We start from the raw sequence: 27,375 nt of genomic DNA on the forward strand, positions 1-27,375 counted from the left end.
GCTTTTGCATCTCATTAAGGCTTTAATTAAAAAAAAAAAAAGATTTGCCTCAACAAGTACATGCAAGAAAAGTGTATTGTAAGTAATCTTTGCAACTGTATATATGGAGTGAAATGAGAAGAAATATACTATATTACAGTTCAATTACAATACAGAGATAAATCCTGACATATTCTGTAGCTTTTGAAATACGTGGGGGGACTGGAAAAGTAGCCTTAAGATCAGCTCCTCCCACCTCACTATCGGTAACTTTCTTCCTTCCTACCAACCCTACAAAGAATGCTGGCCTCAAGTGACCCGTTACAAAGGGAAAACAAAAAATCAAATGAAAATACAGAAGAAAAGCACGTGGTGGACTGACTCAAAAGTGTAAAACCTATCCCTGTCCCAGCCTGTCTCTTTAACTATCTGAACCAGCCTAATGGAAATTTTACATTGCTAATATAAAGAAAATAATTTTACTCCAGGACAGTGGATATGCTAAAATGAAGGAAAAATATAAGAGGAGAAGGGGGGATGGAGGGGTTGGATTTACAGTGGCTTTGACCGGAGTTGAAGTTTCAGTTGAATCCTTGACTAAATTTGACTCACCACAGGGATAAAAAAAATGCTAAAAGAACCAAGGCCTTAATCCTGTAAAAATTGGAAGGCTGGATTCTCCAAGAGTGCTGCAGGATGCTTTACATCAGAAAAATGCTTCTCTTGGAGGGAACCGGAAATATCATCAACCGAGAAAGGAATGCTGCATTTACAATAATTATAATTAATGCTAGTAGAGAACACAGTTGTAGAATTTTTCTTTTACTCTCCATCACTAGATATCATAGTAACATTAAATAAAATATGCGTATCGTTATTTCCTTATAGTGTCAACAAAAACAAAACAAAATAAATAATAAAAAAATCCTTGGATGTATTTTCTTGTAGCTTCAAGAAAGAAAAAGAATTCCTTGTCATCCAACCTTGACAAAGATCTCTTGTGAATTGTTCTTTTTGTATAAAGACACAAAGTTATTTCCTACAGTTAGAAATGAGTGTATGCAAATTGCAAACCTGGAATTATCATCCAACAAAAAGGAGTTGCCATCATCATTGTCAGAGTCCTCTGTCATTAGAATCCTCATGCTGGAAATGACCTGCAAAAATTACAGGAGCAGGAACAAATTACTAAGTTACATATCTAATATAGGCCAACTATAGAAAAGGAAACCAATATCTAGAACCAATTTAAAAAATTATTTTTATCGATCTTTTGGCTTACATCTGGTGATACACTTCTAGTGTTGTAATTGTCATCCCAGTATAGCGTACATATTCTATAGAGCTGCTGAACACTCAGGATCTGAAGACCATAAGCAATAATGAGTACGATAGAACAATATTTTTCTAGACATGCAGCCAGTCCTATCAGTTTAAACTCTAAAAGAAATCATGCAATAATGTGTGTGTGGCGAGAGAGAGAAAGAGAGAGAGAGAATTACAGGGCAGAGGTCATTAGTAATTTCATCATAGGAAATTCTAGACTTCTGGTGTATAACCTGCAGAGAGTTTATTACGGAAAATTGAGATTTAATATCATATCCATCAGAGCCAAAGTAACTATTTACTGCATTAGTGTCCATATTTAACACCATCAACAAAAACAGACATGATGGAAGAAAAATAATGCTCATAACCATACGGAACTATGTTAACAAATTTTTTTCGTATAAAATAAAAATAAATAATTTTAAAAATTAAAAAAAAAAAAAAAAACCCATAAAAATAACTAGATACAAAGGAGCTATAAATTCAGAGGATAAAAGTAGAAGTAACAAGGGACGTCACTTTATTGTCTCTATCCAATAATTATATAAGAATTCCACGTGCAAAACTTTAAACAATTGGTTGAAAGAATGATACTTTGAACCACATGGACTGTGAAATGTATGCATGTAATAGATCCCACAAGCAACTACAGGAAATCCAATAATGACTAGTTCCTTTGGGGTAAGGACCAGAAGTAGCTGATGTGTCCCCAAATCGTGACAAATGGCATCGAAGTCAACCTAACACCGTCAAGTGGCAAAAGCTACTTGCAGCACAATGTGAAACCAGATGAATATATTAGGGATTTGACTAACAGTTATTATGAAAATGAAACCTAGGGTTGTGTGAATTGTAAAGGTATTATGTGGATAAGTGTTCCCAACTGATGTGTGAAATTTGTGCCTTTGTAATGAAAAAATGACCCCAGCAATTTGCATAAATATATATATATATATATTTTTTATAATCAATAAGACTTTATTACCAAGAATAGGCAAAGCTCAAGTACACAGAACGTATATAAAGGAAATACCTAAAAAACAGAAGAAAAGCTAATTCAAATCCAGAAAATTAACATCATTCAGTACAAGAGTTTTAGCCCAACAATTTGCATAAATATGAGAGATCTTGGAAGGAAAGATACGATAACTTCTGTAGTAACTCAAAGAACTTCAAATCAGTCTCTCAAACTACATTGCTTTAATTTGGACTCGACCATGCAGCCTATTGCTTGATGACTAATATCTGAAAGACTTTTATATCTTTTTTTTTATAAGTAAAAATTTATTAATGTCAATAGGCGTAGCCAAGTACACTAGATGTATACAAGAGAAAACACCTAAAATTTATTAATGTCAATAGGCGTAGCCAAGTACATTGGATGTATACAAGAGAAAACACCTAGTTGCGATGCTAAACCCATCTAGGAAAATGAACCTAAGACTTTTATATCTTACCATTTCTGAATAATTAAAGAAATAAAAAAATTATCAGTAATTAAAGAAATAAAAATTAACCCAAAATTAAAGTGATTGATATGAAAATACCAGCTAATGAATATGTTTTCTTCATCCCACAGAAAATTTTCCACGGCGCTTAAACCTAATTCTACATTTGGCTTTTTCAATGTATGTCAGATCAATAATCAATAAATCATGTTTTATGTTGTTCTTCAACACGAAAAGAACATACCAAGAATCCAACTGCCTGCCTTGCATGTTTGAGTTCATCCCATGATGAGCCAGCATACTGCAAAGATAAAAGGTTCAAACAAACAATAATAAATACCCATCCTTTTTTATTTGTGGTAGTTTTAAACACACCCACAACCTTCCCCTCCTGCCCATTCTTTTTTTGATGTCGGAGAACCTCTCCAAGGCAAGGCCCTTTGGACCCACTCCTGCAGAGTAAACCCCGGTCCCGTGCACCACACCCTCGGAAGTTTCCCTACACGAAACTAGTTAAATCGCTGGCTTTTCACCAGGGGGTGTGGCCCCTAGAGATTGTTTGCACTCAAGGGGATTTGAACCTTGGACCTGGGGGGAGCATACCCCCAAGCCCAAGGACTCTACCACTTGAGCCAACCCCTCCAGCCCATTCTTATGGGGGTGGAAGTGTCGAATGAGCTGTAGCTCATTGAGTGCTATTACAAAGATCTGCCCATGGGAAGGGTAAGGTTAAACAAGTGTCAAACAGACCTTCATTAGGTATAATACTTTTCAAAATAGTACCTCTTCTGTTGCCTGGCAACACCATAGCTCTAATTCAGCCAACCCAGACTTCACATACTCCCCATTGCTGAATGTACAGCACTCTCGTCGAAGGAGAAGACTGCAGCAGCATCAAACAAGTAATGCATCCATAAGTTATACTGACAGCTTATTCCTCGTATCTCTAAACCAGCACGCCTAGGCGTTGCTCTTGTATATGTCCCGTATACTTGGGCTTATGCCTACTCTTTTGATCAATAAAAATTTGTTTACCAATAATAAAAAAAAAAAAAGCGTTATACTGATAGCTTATAACATATCTTGACACACAGAGGAACACAGTTTACCTATTAAAGAACTGTACATTAACATACGAGAAAATCTGAGTGAATATCTTCTGAACAAGAACTGGAGGAACCTGAAACAAAGTTGACTATAAGTTCCCAAAACTCAAAAATAAGATAATAATTCACTTGAATATTCCCAAAAGTAATTCCATACAAAATTTTCTTTTAATGTACAGAGAACGCCATTAAGGCTCTCGATGATGCTGTGCCAGGGACTAGCTGGGGGACTATTCGAATTAGACCGCCCAGATGACTTTAAAACGCTTCCTCTTGATGTTCTGGGTGCCTGATTGTCAGATGTCAGATAACTGGCATTAGAAAATTGCTAGTTAAGATATGATAAACCAATCAGTGCTATAGGACTACAGGCTAGCACAGGACATCAACCTAGAAAACCTAGCTGGCTTTCATCACCTTCTGTGGCAAACATATAGAGGAAATAAAGCAGGCCTACCATAAAAGTCATGCCCTGTATATGGCTGGGTATAATGAGTATAAAACTAAGCTAAAAGAAGATAAATTACTTCAGATTCAGGGAAAAAATGACCATGAAATATAAACAAAGATAAACTAATTTTAATTCATACTAAAATCATGTATGTAGACGGCACTAATTGTCTCGCTAAATTTAAGCCCCGAAAATCCGTATAGGAAAAAAAGGAGACAATTCATTGTACAGATACAGTGCTGGAAAATTGAGATTCACTATACCTGGATACATGAAGAAAGGAGTGGTGACAAGTCCTTCTTCACATTGTCTCGGATAATCCCATATATCTTCTCCACATATGCAACAAGCTGCTGCTTGAAAAGCAAAGCGGGATATTTCGCCTCAACATGGCGGACTATATCAATTGGACCAACTGAAAGATTGGCAGAAGAAGAACGGAAACCCTAGGAAACACCATCAACAATCAGATGATAATGCCCATGAAATTTTATTCTGTATATAGATGCGTACATTTGTGCCAAAGCATACATGCGTGGACACAAATGTACACATGCAAATATATATATAGAAAAAAATTTGTATATACATATGTATATATATCATAATCATCTCAGTACTTGAGTCATCCTCCCAAATAATGATGTTGGGGTGGGAGGCTTCCGCGCTGCAGTTCCACTGCTGGCTTTTAAACTTCGTTGGAGCAAAAACAACAACGTAGATGTGTTGGTTAGCCAATAAGCCATACGATCATTGTTATCCTGGCTCTGCAAGAAATGTCAATACAAGCTCCAACTGTGTTAGATTTCAGTTGACTAAACTTGAGATAATTCCATCTTTTTCCTTTTTATTAACATTTTCCTTCTATTTATTCAATATATTTTTAATACTTTGATAGTTAGAAAACGAAAGAGGGAAAAGAATCTTATGTCTTTCTCAAGCTAATAAAGTGAAAGTTTTAGCGATCAAGCATTCCAAATCACATAATCTAGGTCGTATGTTCTAATTAACATCCCACACTTGGCCAAAGAAGGAACAACAATTTCTCTATACATCAACTAACCTCTATTGCAGAACCAATCAACTGAATGAGGCGATCAAACACACTAGTTCTTTCTGCTTCAAATGACCTCCAGTGAAGCAGACATTTGTATATGGTAAATGCTCCAACTGGTTTTCCTTCACTGAACCCAAGATCTTGTGTCACACATTGGATAAGAGAATCTACACTCTCCTGCACCAGACAATAATACGAGAATCAACCATTTAATCTCCACAACAAAAATTAAGTGAAAAATTAATTAATAGTTAGACATTCAATATTTTGTTTCCTTTCAATCAAGTGCATACATGCTGCCTTTCAATTTGGGATCTTCTCATAGACTCTGAACCAAACTTTTTTGCTGGTGTGGCACTCTGTGGTTCCTGTAATAAGTATACTCCTCTCTCAGAACTATATAACAGAGGCAATAACAATACATAAACAGCATACAACACTTTATTTTCTTCACTTACATGATGACCATTTTCTACAGGTGTTGTAATTGCTAAATGTTCTGACATTTTTCTAACTGGAGAATTTAACAATGCCTGCTGACGCAGAATTTGGTCCTCAGCTTCCATGTCAGAAAGTCTTTCCTCAAGCCTGAGAAAAGTATTGGCAATAATTCAGAAAAGTAATCTTTTATCTAATAGATCAAAATTCAAAGCATAGTAGCCAAACCCAATCTAATCAAGAAAAATCCAATGGATCCAATTTCCAAAACAATTCACTCCATACACTTAACTTTTATATTTTTTATTGGTACACGGGACACTAACTGATAGAGGAAGAAAACACGTAGTATGAAACCTTTGCATTGCTGTCTTCAATTCAATTATCTTTGATTCTGCCTCCAAAGTCTGCTTTAACCGCTCTTCACAAACCTTGCTTGTTTCTTCATACTTCCTCTCTGTTTCATCAATTTTCTTTTCCAGAGAATTTACCAGGGCCTAAAAAATGCAACAGCCATAAATATATGAGCAAATTCAAATGCATCCACTTCGAAGTAAACATTTGAATGCCTCTTATAAAAACGAAGATCATTTTCAAGAAGCAACACCAAGGTCTTTTCTGAGAAGCATCATATAAATGCCAGAATTTCAGCAACCTTACCTTGAGCTGTTCATTTTCAGCAGCAAGTTTATTGACCATTTCATGGTCAATAACTGAAACTTCCTGTACAATTGGAACCTGTTCAGCAGCTTCCTCAGCTGCATTACGCTCCTTGATAAGCAGTGCTTTAGTTTCTTGAAATTGAAGTTGTATCTCTTCCAGAGCAGACTGCAATTTTGCATTTTCCTGAGTTTTGGATTCTTCAAGGTCAGCCTGCATTAATACATACCATGACTAGAATAAGTAAAACTAGATAGCTTTAGAGTTTCCAACTTTCCAGAACAATATGAAAAGGACACCACATTCTAAGCATCTTTGTTTTTCTTCGAAACTCCATGAACTTTCTCAACAGAGGACGAAATAGAGGTAGAAAAGAACCATTTTTAGCAAAAGTCAAATGATGCACCAATGCTGATAGAAAAAAAAAATTACCAAATATCGAAATAACTTTATATCCCTGCACCAGTAACTTGTACACAGAAACAGACAGCAGCCAAAGTTCATACTAAGTGCAACCATTTTCAAACGTTTTTTAAGTACCTTATTAAAAGCACATAGGGGCACAACCCAAGTTCACAAGAAGTATACAAAAGAGAGCAACCAACTAGAAGAAGATGAAAAAGGACAGGAGTCCATGAATTCTAGAAACTACAGCAATGGGAATTATTGTGAGCAGCCATCCAAATATAAAGAGAGTTGAACATAGTGGTTTTCAGTTCTACCACCATCTTCTCCCAAATTTGAAAGGTTCGAGCATTATATTCCTGCCAAATACACCACAGTAACATGGGGGAACCATCCTCTATACGTTTAAATTGGTAAATGAACCTCATCAGAAAACAAACTCCACCACCCGCTGAGGCACAACCCACTCAGTCCAAAAAAGGAAGTCGATTGTAAAGAGATAGTAAAGGATTCACCAGAAAAATATCAGTGGTACCAATATTTATAGAGGTTTTATTGTATTAATTTATGATAGAAGAAGCATCAATCCTAAGAGATTAGTTACTAGTTAGGAAGTGGAACAACATGTATCTCCAGCTGAGGACCCCAAGAGAGAATCAAACATGGACATTGCACGACAGATAGGTTAACACAATGGGTGTAGCCAAAAATGGAAGAAGGACCTTGTACACATCTTTAACACTGTTTTGAAAGTTGAAACCATCACTTAACTCCTTTGGTCTACACAAAATTCTTTAATCATAGAAGCCACTCGTATTAACAGACAAAAAAGTGTAAATTTCAATTAAAAGGAAATCCTGCGATACTTGAAGCAAGCCAAAGATACAACAGGACAGCTAATTACCCAGATGACAACTAAATTAAAATCCTGGATTATTTTTTTTTTTTTTAATTAAACACAAGAAAATTACCCTCATTCTCTTCTCCAGCTGCAGACGCCAGGTCAGTTCTTCAACTTGTTTTTCCAGCTTATTTTTGGCAGCTTGGAGAGCACCAGTTTCCTTGGCAGCCTGTTTGACAGCCATTTAATAAAAAAAAAATCCACATATGATCACTCTATGCAATGTGTGCGCAAGCAATAGAAGTAACCAGTATATAACCAATTTATTTATATACTTAGAGCACGTGAATTTTTATAAATATTTCCATCTATGAGGGAGGAGTTATTGTAACATATTAACAAGAATGTTGTCATCAAACAAAGAAAAAAACTCATCACCATCTTGAGATTCCGTAGTTCTCGACGTGCAGCCCTTGCCCTCCATGCACATTGTGTGGCTATTGCTGCTTTCTTTATCCTTAGATAATGAAGGCGGGTCAAGTATCTTCGGAATTGACTCTGTGATAGAATGAACTCACATAGAATCAGGGAGCATAATCTACCTTTCTTTATCAGTAAATAAGAATTCTATTAACAGGATAATCTACCGAAAAGACAAGGAAAAACTAAAGCCAAGCAGTAATTTTATAAACAGGAAAACAAATGCCTTGGTGTTCCAATGTTTCCACTTTTTCCAGCATTAAGGCTTCTTAAAGCTTTTGGTTTTAAGCTTTGTGAAATACTAGTTTTTTTCTTCATTCTGTATACTTTTGTCCTTGCAGAGAACCCCCACCCCCTCCCCTCTAGGATCTGTTAGTGATCCAGAATAGAAAACGAAAAAAAAAAATTGTTTGTGCAATCAAGACTGCTACTCAACAGAAAAAGTAACCCGTTTAAAATGGTAAGTTGCACCATAATAAAAGATTAAGGCATCGTTTGTTTTCACAACCATTCTCATCTCATCTCATCTCATCTCATATAATCATTACAATTTTCCCAAATTCTCACACAAAATAAAATAAAAAATTCAACTTTTTCAAATTTCAAAACAAAAATAATATTAAAAAAATATATTCTAACAATATTTTATTCAACTTTTAACTTTTATTTTAACTCATCTCATCTGCGAAAACAAACGAGGTCTAAATAAAGATAGTTTTGGTCATCAATTTTCTACTATGCGATTTGTATGAACATACACTGTTAGTGGTCCGTACATGTCAAATACAGCGTTTAAAACTAAGACTTTAGTGGCTTTAATTGTAGAGTTTTAAAATTACATATTGTTATATATGCCTCGCCAAGAGAGAATGGGACATGAATTGTGATCTTAACATAAAGAATAATCACCTTTAAAACTTAAAGCCATACAAAACAAGAGTAAGAGATACACTTCCTTTATATGAAATCCCAACTGATAAGTGTGTGCCTCTTCCTATCTTTTTCTTACTTTTTGTTTATAGGTAATAAATATTTTATTAGGCAAAAGAAAAGTCCGTGTAGCGAGGATTATAAGAAAAGGCTCACCTAAAGATTACAATCTAAAATCCAAGAGATCTACAAAAACAGAATTTGTATAGCCTTCATACGGCAAAAAGGGGTTGCATTGCATTTCTTTTCTTTTTTTTAATAGGTAAACTAACTTTATTAATGAGAATGAAGTGGGTGTTGCCCAAGTACACAGGGAGCAGGGTTGCATTGCATATAAAACTAATACCACATTGTCTTCAAACTTAAGTGCACTTCAACCACCTTCTTGGGCGACACATATTGAACCCTAAATAAAGACAAAACAAAAGACCACGATCCACTTGCTGAGCAATAAAACAATAGATAGTCAACTAACTCTCCACTGGATTTACATATTGCAACAAGCTAGAATCTTCCTAGCTGTCCAAAGTAAAAACAAAAAAGGACCCTTCCAAAGAATTTTGCTACACTCAAAGGGAATTGATCCTTACTGGGCACTCTCAACACCTAATAAAAACAATTGATGCTGAATTCATTACTTCTTAGACAGCCTTCCAGTACAACCTATCAACGCCTACAGCCACTAGCAGATAAAAAAATGAGTCGTCTGTTGATACCAGTTCCCAAACAACCTGAAAGTCCATTTAACTTCTTTTTTTATCAATAAATAGGAATATTATTAAAAATAGGCAAAGCCAAGTACACAGGAAGCATCCTTGCTCTAATGGGTCCTAAAGATCTAACAGAAGCATCATTGCTCTCAGCCATTATAAAAGTCAGAAAATAACTATTTTAATGCAACATTCCCACACCAAACATCAAGTCAAAAGCATGATCTTGTGCCATCACCTACTAGAAGCGTCACGAATTCAGAAAATTTCTCCTAGCCCATCCAAATTCAATAACTTACTACCATCCAAGTCCTAGTTATATGGCCGGCCAAGGCAACTTGACAGCATTGATAAACTTTCATTTTATTTCGACGCAACAAAAGCATATAAAGAACAAAGGGAGTAACAAAATGGAACACCCGTAAGCATTTAGCAAGATGATCTCAGGCATTGTGGAAGGTGGATTCATATATGGGGTTTCAGTGGGGGAGGCCAATACTGGCACTCTCAACATATCCCATCTATTATTCGCCGATGACCCTAATCTTTTGTGGGGCTCAACGTGATCAAATCCGAGCTCTTAGGGCTCTCCTTTTATGCTTTGAAGTTCGGTTGAAGGTGAACTTGGCCAAATCAGAAATAGTTTTGGTGGGGATGTTCCTAATGTGGAAAGCATTTCCATTTTGAGGTGCAAGATATCTCAGTTGCCTATGAAATATCTTAGCCTCCCGTTGGGTGCTCCATTCAAATCAATATCTATTTGGGATGATGTTCCAGAAAAAATGGATGTATTTATCCAAAGGTGGTAGGGTCACCCTAATCCAAAGCACTCTTTCCAACTTGTCAACCTACTTCCTATCATTATTTCCGCTCCCCACCAAGGTGGCTCATCGCATGGAGAAACTCCAACATGGCTTCTTATTTGGGGGGGGGGGGAGATAAACGACAAGTTCAAATTTCACTTGGTGAAATGGACAACAATATGCTCTCTATTCAAGGATGTTTGGGTATTTAGAACTTGCAATTTTTCAGCAAAGCCCTTGGCAAGTGGCTATGGAGATTCCACAATGAGAGGGGGGCCTTGTGGAGAATCATCATCGAATTGAAGCATGGTGAACTATGGGGAGGATGGTGTTCTAATGAGGTGAGTTTCACGGTGTGGAGCTATGGAAGCATAGAAGAAGAGGTTGTAAAACATATTCAAGATATACCCTCTTTACGATGGGTGATGGATCCAAAATTAAATTTTGGCATGATGTATAGTGTGGCGATGGGGCATTCAAGGAAACTTATCCACAAGTTTATGATATAGCAAGTATGAAAGAAGCCTCAATTGTTGACCTCTTCATACTCTCTAACGGCGTTCCCCAATGGAATGTTACATTCCTTAGAGATGCACAAGATTCAGAAATTGACGCTTTTTCGAGGTTCTATGACCATGGTGTACTCCACTCGTTTGTTGGGGGGAGTCAAGGACAAGATCTTTTGGTGCCCTTCTAAGAAAGGGAAGTTCAGGGTCCACTCCTACCAAGCCATGACAATGCACAATACAAATCCATTCCAAAGGAAGAGTATTTGGAAGAGAAAGGCCCTAAAGGCAAAAATTTTTGTATGGACGGCTTCCTTGGGGAAGATTTTCACTCTAGACAACCTAAGGAAACGTCGAATCATATTCATGTATTGGGGGTGTATGTGAAAAATGAGTGGAGAGTCGGTTGACCATCTACTACTTCATTGCGAGATTGTCAAGACACTATTGAATGAAATTTTGCTTGAATGGGAGTAGCTTGGGTGATGCCGAGACGGGTAATTGACCTCCTAGCTTCTTGGAAAGCCATTCAGGATAACTCTCAAATTGCCTCAATTTGGAAGATGGTTCCAATATGTTTATGGTGGTGTATTCGGAGGGAGAGGAACGAAAGAAGTTTTGAAGGTCAATGGATAAGCTTAGAAATTTATTTTTCAATACTTTACTCCATTGGTCGATTGTAATTGATTTTCATGGCATGTCTTTTGATGAATTCATTGAAACTCTAAACTAGCACGCTTAGGTGTTGCTCTCATATATGTTGGGTTCTTGCCTATTCTTTTGATCAATAAAATCTTGTTCACCGCTAAAAAAAAAAGAGTAAATAAAAAGAGGACCTTGATTAGCATTAATAAGCTTCCTGCTAATATTCCATACAAAAAATAAACGAGAAGAAAATTTATATTCCTATATATAATTGAAAAAAAAAATTCATATTTACCTGGATAAAAATTGCAGCTCTAGTCTGCTTCTTGAACCTAAGCTCATTACGAGCAGCCATCCCACGCATACCAGTCTGTACAGATATTGCTGAAAAGTATAAATGCCTATAAGCATTCTTAGCAAGGTACATGCGAGAATGTCTCTGGATTTTCAAAGAAGCAGCTTCCCTTCTCATGTTTTCATACTGATGGCGTGCAACTTGTCCTGAAATCAACTCAGAGAAACACATTATTAAGTCATACAAATCTCCATCGTTAGGTAACAAAATCCCAAAGTCAATAATCTCTTGAATCAATACCAACATGCAAATAAGTAAAACTACACTACTCAGTACCTCTACACAAGGCTTGGAAATGGATGGCAGACAGCCGTAACAAGATGAAGCTTTTCCGCTCCAAATATGAGCGAACGTTTCTCTGGATGATGCTTGCCGACCTGCCTAAGACCTCACTTCGATAACCATCTAGTTCTGCCATCTGACCTGCTCGAAGAAACACTTTTGTTTTGCCAATCTGCAAAAGAAAGGTACCAAAAAATTGTCTTAACTCCTATCCAGAAGTTATATATTAGGAACATGCTAGAGACAGCAGCCAACAACAACATAAATGCTCATAAGCGCTATGCTTAATGGCAACAACATGATAATTCAACAAAACCCAAAAACCTATGGAATGTGGGTCTGCCAGGCAATTTAAATATGGACATTTGCAAAAAATCATGCCAATAAAAGGAAAATGCAGAATTTGACATCCTTGAAACGTTCAAGCAGTACAGAGAACACTATTATGGAAACATACCTGATACCCTTTAAGGTTCACCTTCTCAAGAAGCTTTGTGCAAGCAGTGACCTCATCATAGCTGAATGAACAAGAATTAGAGCTAGTGGAATACGAATCTAATGCCACAAATCCGGTGAATAAAATGACAAAGGCGTACCTCCCATCTAAAACATCAGGTGCCAAGATGCCAAACCGACGTAAAAAATCGTCAAAAGTCTTTCTAGTGGGATACCCAGCACAACTGATCCTAATTGCTTCCATGACTCCCTGAAGTACAACATTTGTTAATCCAGTTACGCAAGTAAATGTCTGAAGAAAAGCTAACTCGTACACCAAACTACAATGAGATAACCAAAAATAGAACTTACCCCACAGCGAAGTTGCTGTAAAATGTTATTACTTTCAAATATGGCTGGTTTGAGAAGATTATTCGGCTTTACACAACGGATGTAGTGTGGCTCGGTGGCACTCAGTGTCTCGAGCAAAGTTTGCAATTGTTGCTGTTTTAAGTTTACAATATTTTGAAATCTGAACCATATGGGGAGAATTAAACTTGATTGCACATACCAATACAGCAGAAACAAACCTTAAAACGAAGACCTATTGACGAGAACTTTGATGATTTGGAAGATTCTTCAGCTAAAGGTGGGAACAAGCCTGAAACAAAGGAGCACTTGGAAGCGCTCAGGAGTGCTTGATGCTCGGCAACAACATAGTCTTTATTCTTATCCAGGAAGAGCTCCGTTTGATAGGTGACCTAAAACAAAGTTCTTCACATCAAAAAATGTTCAGGCATGTTACTATGCAAACCAAATGATTTCAGACACTTACATCACCAGCATAATGACAAATGGTGAAGTCACTACGTGACAGCTTTGGCTTGCTAAAGCGTTTATGCTCTTTAAAAGTTTGGTAGAGCTTTTCTGCAAATGTCTCATGCGTTGATTTTGGAAACATACTACAAAAAATACCAAGGGTTATGTCACAATCACCCAATAAATTTATACATAATTCTAAGAAAAAGAACAAACTGAGAAACAAAAAGTATTGCAGGGACCAAACAGGTTTACTGTTACAAAACTAAATGAGATAAAATGGAATAATAGGTTTTTTTGTCTTTTGAACATACCAAGCCTCATCCAGAAGAGCAATGATCCCACCAGGTTTCTGAATTACAAACGTACATGTTAGAAAAATAAAGCACATATTATGTCATTCATCAATGTGTCTCCTTAATCCAACTAAAACAAGAATTGAACTATGGAAACAACAATAAAGGCACCGAAAACAAGAACAAAGAACTTAGATGGACAAGTATGATAAAATTGCACAAAAGCAACATACAGCCAACTAGGATTCATGATAAGATAAAATGTCATCGATATTTATCTGTGTATAAATATATATATATATATATACACAACCATATGTGTGTATCTGTGTGTATGTGTGTGCACACACGCATGCGTGAACTCTTATTAAGTCCAATTTGTTGTTATACGAAGGAAATCTTTAGCCTAGGACCTGGGAGGGGAACCATGGATATTGGATATAAGTTCAGGATTTTAGTATCAAGTGCTGGCCCCTACTGCATTAGCCACAAACACCTATCATTGGACTGATAGGGGCTCATCAAAGATAAAAAGAGGAAACTAAAGAAACCAGAAGGGAAAATGTAAGAAGGAAAGACAAGTGGGACAACTGTCTCACTATATCATCAAAGAAGATTCATGCGCATGCAAGTAGCAGTTTCATTATGAAGGATAAAAAAGGGTAAAATTCAAGTATGCAGGAGGTATAAAAGAAGGACCCAAGAGAGGTGAACCATGGCATTCAAGAAAAGGAATGATTGAAGCAGACACAGAAGCAATCGAACAAAATAACTTTCAAAGTCCATAATCTTAATATATATTAATATACATTGGAGCATTATAACTTGTGTCCATAGAACATTTGATGAAATGAATTTTCTTTCTGATGTGTGACAGCAAGTGCAGCCAGAAAACTGACAAACCTTTTCAATGAGATCAAGAATATCCTGGTTATCAATGAACTCTATATAACTCCAGTCAATTTCTTCTTTTGTATATTCTTCTTGCTCCATCTTAAAAACATGCTGTCAAACACATTATTGATGTTAAACTAAGTTGGAAATCATCTGGCAGATCGAGGAAATTAAAGAATACAGCATATGTTCATGCTCAAAACCTGGTTGAAATGTTGCTGCAGTTTTTCATTAGTCAAATTGATACAAAATTGCTCAAAGCTGCACAGAGCCAATAAACATTTTACACAATGCCAAACTCAAAATATAACAAACAAGGGTCAAATCATACAACTGTAATTATATATCTATATGACAACCTAAAAAATCATTCAAAATTAACATATCCATTCCATTAGCAATCCTCAAGGAAAGCCCAGAGCCAGAAAAAATGGTAAGAAGCGAGCTATGACCCAAAGTATCCCTGTAGGAGTGTTTGAACAAGTAAACTGACCAGCATATATTTAAATGAACAAAATATGATTCATCATGAAGTTAACATACAAATGGAATCAAGCCCACAAAGTTATGTTTCCAACTAGACATCCCCATCAGATCAATCACAATTATTTCAACCTGTCCTGGCAACAAATTAACCTCTGTAAATAATGAAAACAAAAGCATACCGGTTAAGCACCTGTTTGTCTTGAAACTCTCAAATCCATAAATATCGAGAACCCCAATCAAGTTTTTTGAATCAGGATCTTGACCAATAGAATTGTTAATCTTGTTCACAAGCCTGAGTCATTCAGTGTTCAAAACATTTAATCAAAAGGAAAAAAGGAAGACAAATTAATGGATACAATATATCCTTAATGATGAACTTACTAAGTACATTAAAACCTACCAATCAAATAACTTTGAATAAACAACTTTTGCCAAAGCATCTCTGCTGAGAGCTGCAGATTCTGGATCAATCCATTTTGTTATGGTCTCATCTCGAGTCACAAGCACACGTTTACATAACGAGTCTTCAAGAGACTTCTCGTGACACCTAAACAAAACTCGCATATTGAGGATTTGCCTTTTAACTTCTCTAGAAAATCGTAAACAATTATCACATACATGAAAAGTTCAGCTGCTGTTTTGAGATGGAACCGAGATTTGTCATCTTTGGGTTCAGAAGAATCTATTTCTTTTCCCTTGGAAAACTCAATGTTGCCCAAATGAAGTATTGCAGCTACAACTCGGAATATTGCATCCTGAGAACAATAAACTCTAGTAGAGATTCTCGTAGAAATATATGTTGTAAAAAAACTAACCACACAGTACCTGCTCATCAGAACTGATCCCAACAACATCCATAGCTTTTCTAGTTGCAAGGTATTCCTTAGAATCATCGACTCCATCCAGCTCATAGCACTTTGATTGGTTTAGATAATGGAATGTTCTTGGATTTCCCAGTCTGTACTTCTCAACATCCTAAAAACAATTGTCATTTAGAGTTGTGAAGAAAAACCAATCGGGAAACCAACTTGACATACAAAATTAAAGGCAGTGCATCACAGTCACTTATAAAACTAAGCTGTAAATGCCACTACAGTGTCTCTTTGACTATTCTGGATTCTGGAAATGGAATCCAAGGGAACCTAGGTTCTAACACCAACCCAACAGATATACAAATTTTAACATGAACACTATGTTATGAAATTCCAAAAGCTAAGCCAAGAATTTTCTCTGTTTCTACCTTTGTTTATAAGTCTTTCCCTGACCTGTAATTCCATTTGATGACTTCCATTATGCAAACTAAAAACTTTATGCAGACTACTATTGTGCTTGATCAATGATCAATCAAGGCATCATACACAGGGAGCAGACCAGTTTACCTCTGGTGGTCCAGCACAAAGCATATAAAAGCAATGATAATTTCGTTCAGGATCAGATACTTGACAAACTCGGGATCGTTCTAATAAATAAGTTCTGATGGCAGCACCCGATATTTTCCCCCGTTGATTGAACTGAATCTCCACGAACTTACCAAAGCGACTGCAATTGTGTTATATACAATTCAGAAAAATTTTCACCCAACCAAACAGAACATACAACGCATCATAAATGTAGAAATCAGGAGAAAAAAAAAAATTGATATGAGAAATAGGTTTCCACCTTGAATTATTGTTTCTGACAGTCTTTGCATTACCAAATGCTTCTAGCACAGGGTTGGACTGCCAAACAAATAAGAAGAAAAACAGTGAATCGACTGGAATTTAGCATTCATGCAAGATCCCTTTCCAAGAAAAAGCCATAACATATAAGAAAGCAACATTAGAATCATCAGCTTTAACATCATCTATTTGAATAAGTATCAAATAAATTGTTACCTCTAGGACTTGCTGCTCCACAGACCGTCTTCCCTCAGCTGCAGCTTTCCCTCCCATATAGGCAAGATACTGCATAAGCATTTTTGTACTTTCTGTTTTACCAGCTCCACTTTCCCCACTAACCAAAATTGACTGGCTTATTCCCTCGTTAATCATCAATCTACATTAAAAAATTTTATTTTTATTTTTTAGGCATGTCAAATAACATTAAGTACTCCCATAAGTTTTGAAAGAAGGATACGACAGATACCTGTATGCAGCATCTGCAATAGCAAAAGGATGGGGGCTTAGCTCACCTATAGCCGCCCCTTTATACTGTTGCATCATATGATTATCATACAAATGAGGTAGCCTTCGGAAAGGGTTTACAGCTATCAATATATTTCCTGTGTATGTCTGGAAACACCATTAGAAAGTTTAGCTTTGTAAACCTCAACCATTAGAGATATACTACTTAAAAAATGAAAAATGATAGACAGCAACAAAACTCAATGTGGACAGCAAATAATTATACGTGTCCACACTTTGTAGACACCTTATAAAGATGAAAAAGGAATTAAATATTGGTGAAGCAACTGAACTTATTAAGAAACTATCCATTTCAAAGTGAATATGGGAGAAGAGGGAGGAACGGGAAACTTCTGATTAATACTCACATATATTTCATTTATATCGTAACGACATCTTAAATTCTGTAGAACCCCAGGTTCATGCAGATAAGCCAGCTTTGTCATATCATCAACACCACATGGCGGAAATTCAGGATCCTTTGGATAGACATTGGATGCTTTGGCTACAACCTACAACATAAATAAATATAAGCCCTTACACAACTGAAAACCACCCCATGAAGCAGGCACTATATACATAAACATAAAATGATGCTCTGATAATGTCACAAGAACACTTAGAAACAACTATAGACACAGTCAAATGAACCTTAACCACCATATGCATAAATACTCTTTCTAAAATAATTGGGCAAAATTTTTCTGCTATTGTACTGAAGGGTGGGAATGTCCATGAGTTTCTATCTTCTTTTCAGCTCACTATAATGTAATTAGGTGTCTCACTTTGTATACTTTCTGTGTACTTGGGCATTGCCTAGTTTCATTATGTTCAATAAAGATTCTTACTTATAAAAAAAAAAAGGGCAAAATAGAATAAAATGCAGAAAGCAAGCATATTTCCAGGATCTTGGCCTCCCAAGAGATGAAATAAAGGCCACTACCCTTGATGTATGGAGATTTTAGTACTAAATTTCTCTTGCATTATTTATCAAAAAAAAAAATTCTCTTAAACTGGAAAGATGATAAGGCATGCAAGAACTCTTACTTTTTGTACCTACATTTCAAAGCTAATTCCTCGGTCACAAAAAACCATAATGGAAAATTTTACAGTCTATTTTAGTGCTTCTGAAAAATAGTAAAATTAAGGATCAAACTCCTGACAATATAATTTTTTTATAAGCAATCCTGACAATATAAATTGTAAAGGAGGCTTCAAGTATTCAACCTCCTTATAAGCACATAAGTCGTAAAGTAATTCTTAAAATTGTCAATCAACAAACCACACACATAGGTGACACTCTTGTATATGTCTTGTATACTCAAGCCTTTGTCTATTTCATGCTCAAGAAAAGTTTGTTTATCAATAAAAATAAAATTGTCAATCAACAAACCCAGAAATCAACATCATGGATGTGATTGATAATTTTATTTTTATAAGATAATTTTGTTAAAGAGCAAAAGGTGCAACCCAAATACACGAGGAGTATACATTAGATATACCTAGCCAGAAAGAGTAGCAGGACCAAGAAAATCCTGAAAACTAGGCTAGACGAATATAAATTATTATTTTCAGTCTAAAGAGACCTAAAACAGAATCATTTAGCTCCTACACGGTCTTCTCACAATCCTCAAAGGTTCAAGCATTCCTCTGCCTCCAAATGCACCACATTAGGCAGACCAGTTATCAACTCTAATGATTTTTTTTTTTTTTTTTTTTTTTATAAGTAGTTATAAACTCTAATGAATTTTCCCTGTAATATGTCTTATTCCACTCAATTGGCACTAAATCAGGAAAGGCACGTATAAACTAATATCAAAAAAGCTAATATCAATCATCCAAAACAGGTTTTAAACATGTGAATAGAATCAGATAGCAATGAAGAAAACAAGTTGATGAAATTTTTTTAATCATAAACAAAATACACAGTTATGATGCAATAATTTTATATTAATTTTGAGAAACATCACTCACAGTCCTTCCAGATGTACAGCTTATTTCTAAATCTTCACCATTAACTTCTATAACTTCACCATCCATCCAAGCAACCTCAGGATCCTCCATCCAGACATGAGATCCAACCATTAAGTTGGCTTGGACAACCTGTGTGGTTAATTATCTCATCAGAAAGTCTATAATACAGAGCAGAGTGTGAGTATAGTACTTTTCAAGATGAACATTGACATATAATACAAGCGTCATGCAAGGTAGCAAACAGGTGAGGAGAGCAGCAAGAGTGCAACCACTGATTATAATGGAATCCATTCACACATAAAGCTGGAGAGTGCCCCTGCCTCCCCAGAAAAATTAACACAATCGGCTAACTAAATTTGACCAGTCGTTAATCATTAACAAATGATAATTTTGTGAGATAAATACTTTCAAAAGTGTCCTATTAAACATTTTATTTCCACACATCTGATTACGAAATCTGCCAAAGTAAAAATGAAGATAAAATCAGACTACAGTGCTTCCCGCTGAATAATGCAAGCATGCAAATATAACTCGAATTTACACACTCCAAAAGTTCAAGTCAAATTTCAGCACAGATTCGTGGTACTAAGTTAATAAATAACATGAATTGATGTGAAAAATAAGACATGTACATAATTTTTAAAATTCAATACAAACTATTAGAGAGAGAAAAAAAAAATTGCTAGACTTCGAGGGGAAGACAATGCCAGGCCGAAGGAAAGCGAATACCATTTTTAAACGAAAATGTGACGAGATTGAGATCTGAGGCTGAGTTAATGAACCCTAAAATCCTTCAAGAACAACCGCCACCACCCAATGGGACCAAACCATAGATCCCACCTATCAAAACAAATTCGATCCAATCAAGTCCCTAATTGCCCGAAACCTTCCTTGAACTCGAAGTCGCACCGGGAACGAGTGCAAATGCTCCCTTTTTTAGCGCCCAAACAGCACGGAATTTGAATTTTGGTGGTCTATAGCTGAGCAATGGGAAAATGAAATGTGGGTAGGGGAGGTAAAATGGGAAAATGCGGTTGCAGAGGGCCAAGCAAAGGCGGGAAGAAGAGTGGGAAAAGACCAAATCCTTCCTTTGCAACTATCTTCCCCCTTGTTTTCTCGCACTTTCTCTCTCTTTCTCTCCCTCTGTTTCTCTCTCTCTCTCTCCCTCTCCCTGCTTTGGCTTCCGCTTCCCTATCGAAGAGCACAACAAACAAACAACGTTAACGCGTAAAACTCAGTATTAAGCTGGACTTCCGGATTTGCCCATCGGTATTTGTTTTATTTGCAGATACTGCCCATTTGAGCTACTGTTTGCACACGTACCTCTAAATTTTACTGTCCTTACCGATACGGTAGTTTGTTTAATGCGAAGGTTCTTTATTCGGCGCAGCACGTGATCATTTTTGCAAGTCATCCCTGGTCTCCATGTTTGCAAATCATTTATCGACACGTTATTAATATGTCCAAGCGCCAAACTTGGGTACTTCTAATTTCATTTATAATTATGAAGTACTAGATTTATTTTATCATTTTTTTTAAAAAAAATTAATTTTTAACACTAAAATTTTTCTAATAAAAATATTTTTATAAATATAATAAGTCGGTGTATTTAATTGAGATCTATAGATAATATAATTCTTTTAGGTCATGTTTATTTTCACAAAATTATTCATCTCATTTCATCTAATTATTAAGACGTTTTTAAATTCTCACATAAAATAAAATAAATAATTCAATTTTTTCAAAATTTAAAATAAAAATAATATTAAAATATATATTCTAATAATATTTTATTCAACTTTCAATTTTTATTTTAATTAATTTCTCTTCATTTCCATTAAATATTATTTTCAATATATCTTTGATGAACGTAATATTATTGTCAATTTATATTTGTTATACACGGTGTCACTTCCAACCTCCCGTGTCCAATGTCCATTGACGAATTTAAGGCACCAAAAAAGGGTGAAATTCAAATACAAAGCTGCTACATACAGTCGTCCTGTGTAAGCGGCGTACAAACGGCTTTAAATAATAATAAGAAATATAAAAGAAAAAGGACAAAAAAAAAAGAGAAGAGAAACGCAGAGAGTGAGAAGAAAGGCATCAACTCTTCGTGTGGGTCTTGGGCGTCGTTTGGGTCTCTCAAATCTCTCAGAGTTCATCTCATCTACGTCTTCTTGTAGATGAGAAAGGCAGCTCGTCTGGGTCTTCTTTGTGCCTGTGCACGATGGAGCCATGGCCAAGCCAAGGTGGGAGGTTGGGTTCACACAACAGCAGCAACAACAAGTGGAGTTCAATGCCACTGCTTTGCAGACTAAGATAGCTCTATAAAGATATCAGACGAGTGAAAAAAATAGAAGAAAAACAAAAGAAAAGGATGGGGAAAAGGAAAACTACTAGGCTTTTTGTTTCTGCATTTATTTTTAGTCATATACCAATCCATACCGTGGTGGTATGGTAAAGTTGTTTGATTGACTAAGGGGAGATGGAAATTAGAACCTAACCCGTAAGAGAGAGAGAGAGAGATTAAGGAGATGGGAGGAAACTTTGACAAAAAAGTTGGGGTATTTTTGTATGTGAAATGACTTTATTTGAATTTGCTCCATTTCGTGTGGCTTCGTCAAGTGATTCTTTGTGTGGGTCATCAAGTGATTCTTCATGTGTATTTGCTCCATTCTCCAGGAAGATGTGAAGTAATTCCCTTTCATGTATGTATTTGCTCCATTCTGAAGAAGATTTGTCTCCAATCTTGAGCTTCTAACACTAGCCTGTAACCTGCAAAGGGTTAGAAACCATTGATGGAAGTGATGCTGAGCTGGCAATCTTACCCATTCTTTGGGTTTCTAAGGCCCTAATTCTATACCTCACATAGAGTTTGTTCTCTTCGAAGTGAGAAGGATTTAATGGGGAACACGAAGGTGTGAAGGCAGAACAACTGATGGAAAGATGAAGGTGAAGAGGGAGAGGCAGAGCTTCGTGGCTCGGAAGACTGAGGAAGGCAGAGTTCATGATCTTCGAAGTGGGGAGAATTTTGTGGGGAAGAGAAAGGGAAGGAAGCCAAAGTTGAAACGATTCGTTTTATCGCTAAAATGAAACGTTGTGTTTCATTTTACACGGGGGCAACGATTCCCCTGCGCTTACGCAAGCCGACTGCATCAAGCATTTTTCTTTTAAATATTTCTCTCATAGTAGCCCCCAAAATTATTTTGAGGGGACTGCTGCTATACCGCTCAGAAGTCGATAAATGTCACTTTATTTATTTATTTATTTTAATTTTTTTTAATATTATTTTAAAAAAATTACCAATACATTAATAGTTATTTTTTTAACTATTAAATAAATAAAATTAAAAAAATTAATATATGAATGGTCAAAGACAAAATCATAAAAATTATATATTTTTCTTATTTTAAGGCATGTTCAATCCCCCGAATTTCAATTTTGGTTGCATCTATGGCCATGACGACTATGCCCATATATTTTTCCTTTAGGGGATGTTTGGATTCAAAATTCAGTTCAACTCATCTCATCTCATCATTACAATTTTTTTAAATTTTCACGTAAAATATAATAAATAATTTAACTTTTTTAAATTTCAAAATAACTTTCTCAAATTCTCACATCAAATATAATAAATAATTCAATTTTTATTCTACTATTCACAAACCATCTCAACCCATCTAATCTTAAACCTCTCCTTAATATGCTTATCTCAGTATTGGATTTCATATGACATCCATGGCCATGACAGCTATGAAGTTTTGTAACATTTTGAATTGGCATATTTTAAAAAATCTTCCAAATATCAATATCACACATGTAACGGTCTCAAGCTCAACACCAGGAAAGTTGAGCAATAATACGCATTGGTATTATGGGATCGTGGACTGATCCCAATGAAACAACAAGGTATAAATTTAAGACAGGAAAAGACCACAACGTTTGACTTTGAAAGAAAAAGAAGTTTCTCTCAGTTTGGGAAAGTTGTCTCACACAATCCACAATTCCTAAACAATCTTATATTTTGTTAATTAAAAAGGACAAAGGTGTTCCTTAAACGAGGCTTTTCAACGAGAAAGTCAAGCCTATTCAATATATCATATCGGGTGGGCTCCATCAAAGAGTCTCTTAAAAGGTGATGCCTCCACAAGTCCAACCGCTTTAAATGGATTTCCATGTGCAGTTTGTTCTTTTTACGTAGTGCATTGTCGTGTCTTTAATGGAAGATATTCTAACTATAAAAGAATTATATAAAAATAATTTTATAAATTGTTGTAATTTAATATTATAAAATTATTTTTATTATAAAATAGATCTAACAAATCAAATAAAATCACATCAATTTATAAAATTATTTCATATAATTTCTTAATAGATATAACGGTTTTCATCTCCAAAATCCAAATTTCTATCTAAATGCCAAATTCACAAGGACCTTTTTTTATGTCTTCAGAATAGTTAAGTACAATATGATTATGGTGCTTTGACGCATTTGAATCCAGCCGGTGTAGATAGCATATCTAGCAAAATGTTTAATATAGCATAATTTAATCTAATATAAAATTTAAAAATTTAAATATTATAAATCAAATCTTATCATTTAAGTAATATAAATTATATTTTGTACACACTCACTTAATTATAACTTACGAAGAACTCAATCATTTATGGACTCTATATATGAAAAAAACAAGAAATGATACTTGCAGTCATGAGTAAGTAAGTGACGTGCAGTCATTGTGAAAAAAGTAAATAAATATGGAACTCACGTGAAAATAAATTAATTTTTTAATACTAGATCTCACTCTTTTTCAAAACAATTGCACGACGTTTATACATTGTATGACTGTATGTATCATTACTCATCAAGAAAAGCTGAAAAGGTTGCCTGCGGCTGACAATTGTTGCATTGCAAACTTACCTTTTCAGCCACGATTTAAAGGTTTTTCCATTAGGTGCATTGCATTGAAAGACAAATTGGGATCATGCTAAAAATCTTTTTTCTTCTTGTATTAATCACCATCTCAATTTCTAAGAACCATTGATCAACGAGTCAATGAATTTGGTAAGAAAAAATTATATTTACAAGCCTCTCGACCCTTGTTAATTATTTCATCACCTTATAACATGATATCAAATGATCAATACATAATTAAAAGAATAATACGATGACTAAAAATATAAAAATAATATTTTTTATCGAATAGTATTACGTGTGCTTACAATTTTATTTACAAGACTTATTTTATTAATTTTTATTTTTAAATCTAAATCTGGCACGTCAATACATATTATTATGTAAATACAAATAATATTTGTCTTTTTAATTACGTAATTATAGATGATAATCATTAATTACACATGAAAACTCAACCACCCGAATTAAGTGTAACCAACCAATAACTTAGAGTGGGAAAAGAGTTAACTTAAAAAGGACTCATCAAAGCTGATGGAGTGACTGAAACTTGCAAATAAAGAGAGTTTAGGGTTCTAAAATATTGTTTCCATGAATTAGGGTCCACCAACGATGGGTAATATTCGATGGCAATAGTATTATGGGTTCTATTTTTTCCTCAGGATCACTGTCTTTTTGTGAAAAGTTCCACGCCCACCGATGCCACCATCTATGATTTGCCATGTAAAAGTTCAAAGGGTAGTTAGGGACAGAGTAAAAGGATTTCTCTATGATGACCAAAAGAAAGACCCTTTACTTTCTGTCTGTTGAAAACAAACAAAAGCTCGTTGATCGGATTCACATATTCCACACAAACTTCAAAAGATAAATAGTGTCTTTTTTTTTTTTTTATCTCTTATCTCTATATTTATTAGAAAAATTATATGCATCAGCCATTATTCATTACTCAACACCTTATAGTAAAAAAAAAAAATTATAAATATAAGATATAAGAGTAAATAGTGGCTAATGCATAAAATTCTTCTATTTATTATCATAAATCTGTTATATACCATCAATTCTTTTATAACTTATTTTAAACCAAACAATGAAATCATGCCATTCTATTAAAAATAAATTTTAATATTACAAAACTACCCTATATTTTATGTAGAGTTGTGAAATAATTGCAAGTTATTATTATTATTAGTATTATTATTTTGCATGCAAGGATTTCCTTTTACAATATATAAGCAAAAAGAAGATTGGGGTTCCTTACAAAATAGAGTTTTGCGACATACAATCAATTTTACGGACTCTATTGATGTGATTGGTCGAATTAATTATTTTATATTAAAAAAAGTAACGTAACCAATCACATTATTGGAGTGTATTAAAAATACGTAAAAATAATTACACATCAAATTTTTTTACAAAATATACGGAGTTCCTTGATCAAATCGGTATATACAAGGCACAGAGTGACAGAAGATATTTAGGTGAAAAATATACTTTGGAAATATCGTAAATACAATGAAATGAACCTTGGTTCCCCCACCTCCCCCGGCCTTTGGGTCTTTAAGAGGTGATTTTTCTTTTTTTTTGGGCTGCACTGGTCCTTTAATCTCAATATTGCCGAGATACTTTGTAGGGCCGGAGGCCCAACATATGTTGGGTTGGGGGAGGGGGAGTTCACTTTTATACTGGGCCTGAGGCCCTGAGAAGTATTTGTCCAATATGATGCCACTTATGGACTATTTTTTGGGGAGGGTTAATAGAACTGAGGTTTGCAGGGGTAATACTAATACCACAAAAGAATTATACTGCTTATAAATTTTGTTTAAATACATTATTTGTTGCGCGATTCATTATAATTATGAAAAAAAAAATTAAAACATAGTTACTTACAATCTTTCACATGAATTTTATGTTCGATATTTTAATAAATGAGTTGCAGTTTATTTATTTATTTTTTGAAATTAAAATGTAATCAAATAGTCACTATGAAGGATATAAAATATCTCATATCTCAATAAATCAAGTCCAACCAATCAAAGAGGCCCTCACTAGAAGACAAATAAGAAGAGAGATGAAGAATAGACAAAGAGAGGACGAGGGAAAAAAAGAGTGTAAGAGAAAAAAGAAGAATGAATGGATGGAAAAGAAAAGAAAATAGAGAAATGAATGAAAGCAAGGTAGGCACGCCAACGAGGAGTAGAATAAAGCTGACATCTATCACCTTTTCCAAGGAGAGGAATAAAAGAGGGATCAGACTGGACGAGAAAGGGTTTATGGTATTTCAGGTTCTTCTTCAACTTCTTCAACCTCATGATGAGAGCTCTAGCAAAAATATCCCCTTCAGCAAATATATCTGCGACTTTTATTGTATAGTGACAAAGGAGAGACTGTAAACAGTTATATTATAGTGGATTTCTCATCCCCAAACTTCGGTGGACGTAGGCATTATACCAAACTACGTAAATATGTGTGTCCCCAAATAAGTGAGAGAAAGATAATTTTTTGGCTTGCGAAGTAATCTCAGAGTGAGGAGACAAATTTTTCCCCATATAATTATTCTCAACTTTCCTACTCTTGTTTTTATTAACGACACCATCGAGCGAGTAAACTCTTCTGTGCGCATGTAGTTAATGATACGGTGCATTTAAGTGCCTACAAATGGCACTTGCAGCTCAAGTGACCAAGTAACTCATCTTTCCAACCCATGGGGTGTGTATTTTATGCATGGGACACATGCACATAGCACATGCACTGGTGAGCAAATACTGTGCACAGTGCCCTCTATCCATGAACATCTCGATTGTGCAGTGCCATGCACAGTGCGGGTGCACGTTGCAGTGTATACGAGAGGCTTGTGGTGGACCGCCGTGAGCATGGAAACCCCTAGCGGCCACCACTTGGGTCGTTGGCAGATTCTGTCTTCGACCGGCTCATCCCTGCAGTCGGGGACTGCGGCAGCCAACCGTGAG

The 27,375-nt window shown here is 35.4% G+C and overlaps 1 protein-coding gene across 1 annotated transcript; it reads right to left on the reverse strand.

The window, feature by feature from the left end:
- Window positions 1–104: 104 nt before the first annotated feature.
- On the reverse strand, window positions 105–20,659 carry LOC108980231 (myosin-6-like). Its single transcript, XM_018951095.2, has 38 exons — window positions 20,221–20,659; window positions 19,492–19,620; window positions 17,886–18,029; window positions 17,480–17,625; window positions 17,230–17,389; window positions 17,015–17,073; window positions 16,735–16,894; window positions 16,181–16,330; window positions 15,974–16,110; window positions 15,756–15,902; window positions 15,546–15,647; window positions 15,073–15,130; window positions 14,879–14,980; window positions 13,994–14,031; window positions 13,696–13,822; window positions 13,451–13,621; window positions 13,233–13,364; window positions 13,022–13,131; window positions 12,883–12,943; window positions 12,420–12,597; window positions 12,084–12,289; window positions 8,153–8,272; window positions 7,845–7,943; window positions 6,469–6,681; window positions 6,166–6,305; window positions 5,829–5,958; window positions 5,664–5,738; window positions 5,377–5,547; window positions 4,934–5,080; window positions 4,577–4,759; window positions 4,020–4,151; window positions 3,866–3,936; window positions 3,540–3,639; window positions 3,001–3,057; window positions 1,482–1,538; window positions 1,262–1,342; window positions 1,054–1,136; window positions 105–742 (listed from the first exon to the last, which is right to left on the reverse strand). The coding sequence occupies exons 1-38, from the start codon at window positions 20,221–20,223 to the stop codon at window positions 628–630; spliced, it is 4,494 nt and encodes a 1,497-aa protein (XP_018806640.1). The 5' UTR covers window positions 20,224–20,659; the 3' UTR covers window positions 105–627.
- Between the last annotated feature and the right edge of the window lie 6,716 nt (window positions 20,660–27,375).

This window comes from Juglans regia, chromosome 7, assembly GCF_001411555.2.
Source record: "Juglans regia cultivar Chandler chromosome 7, Walnut 2.0, whole genome shotgun sequence".
Lineage (NCBI taxonomy): Eukaryota > Viridiplantae > Streptophyta > Magnoliopsida > Fagales > Juglandaceae > Juglans > Juglans regia.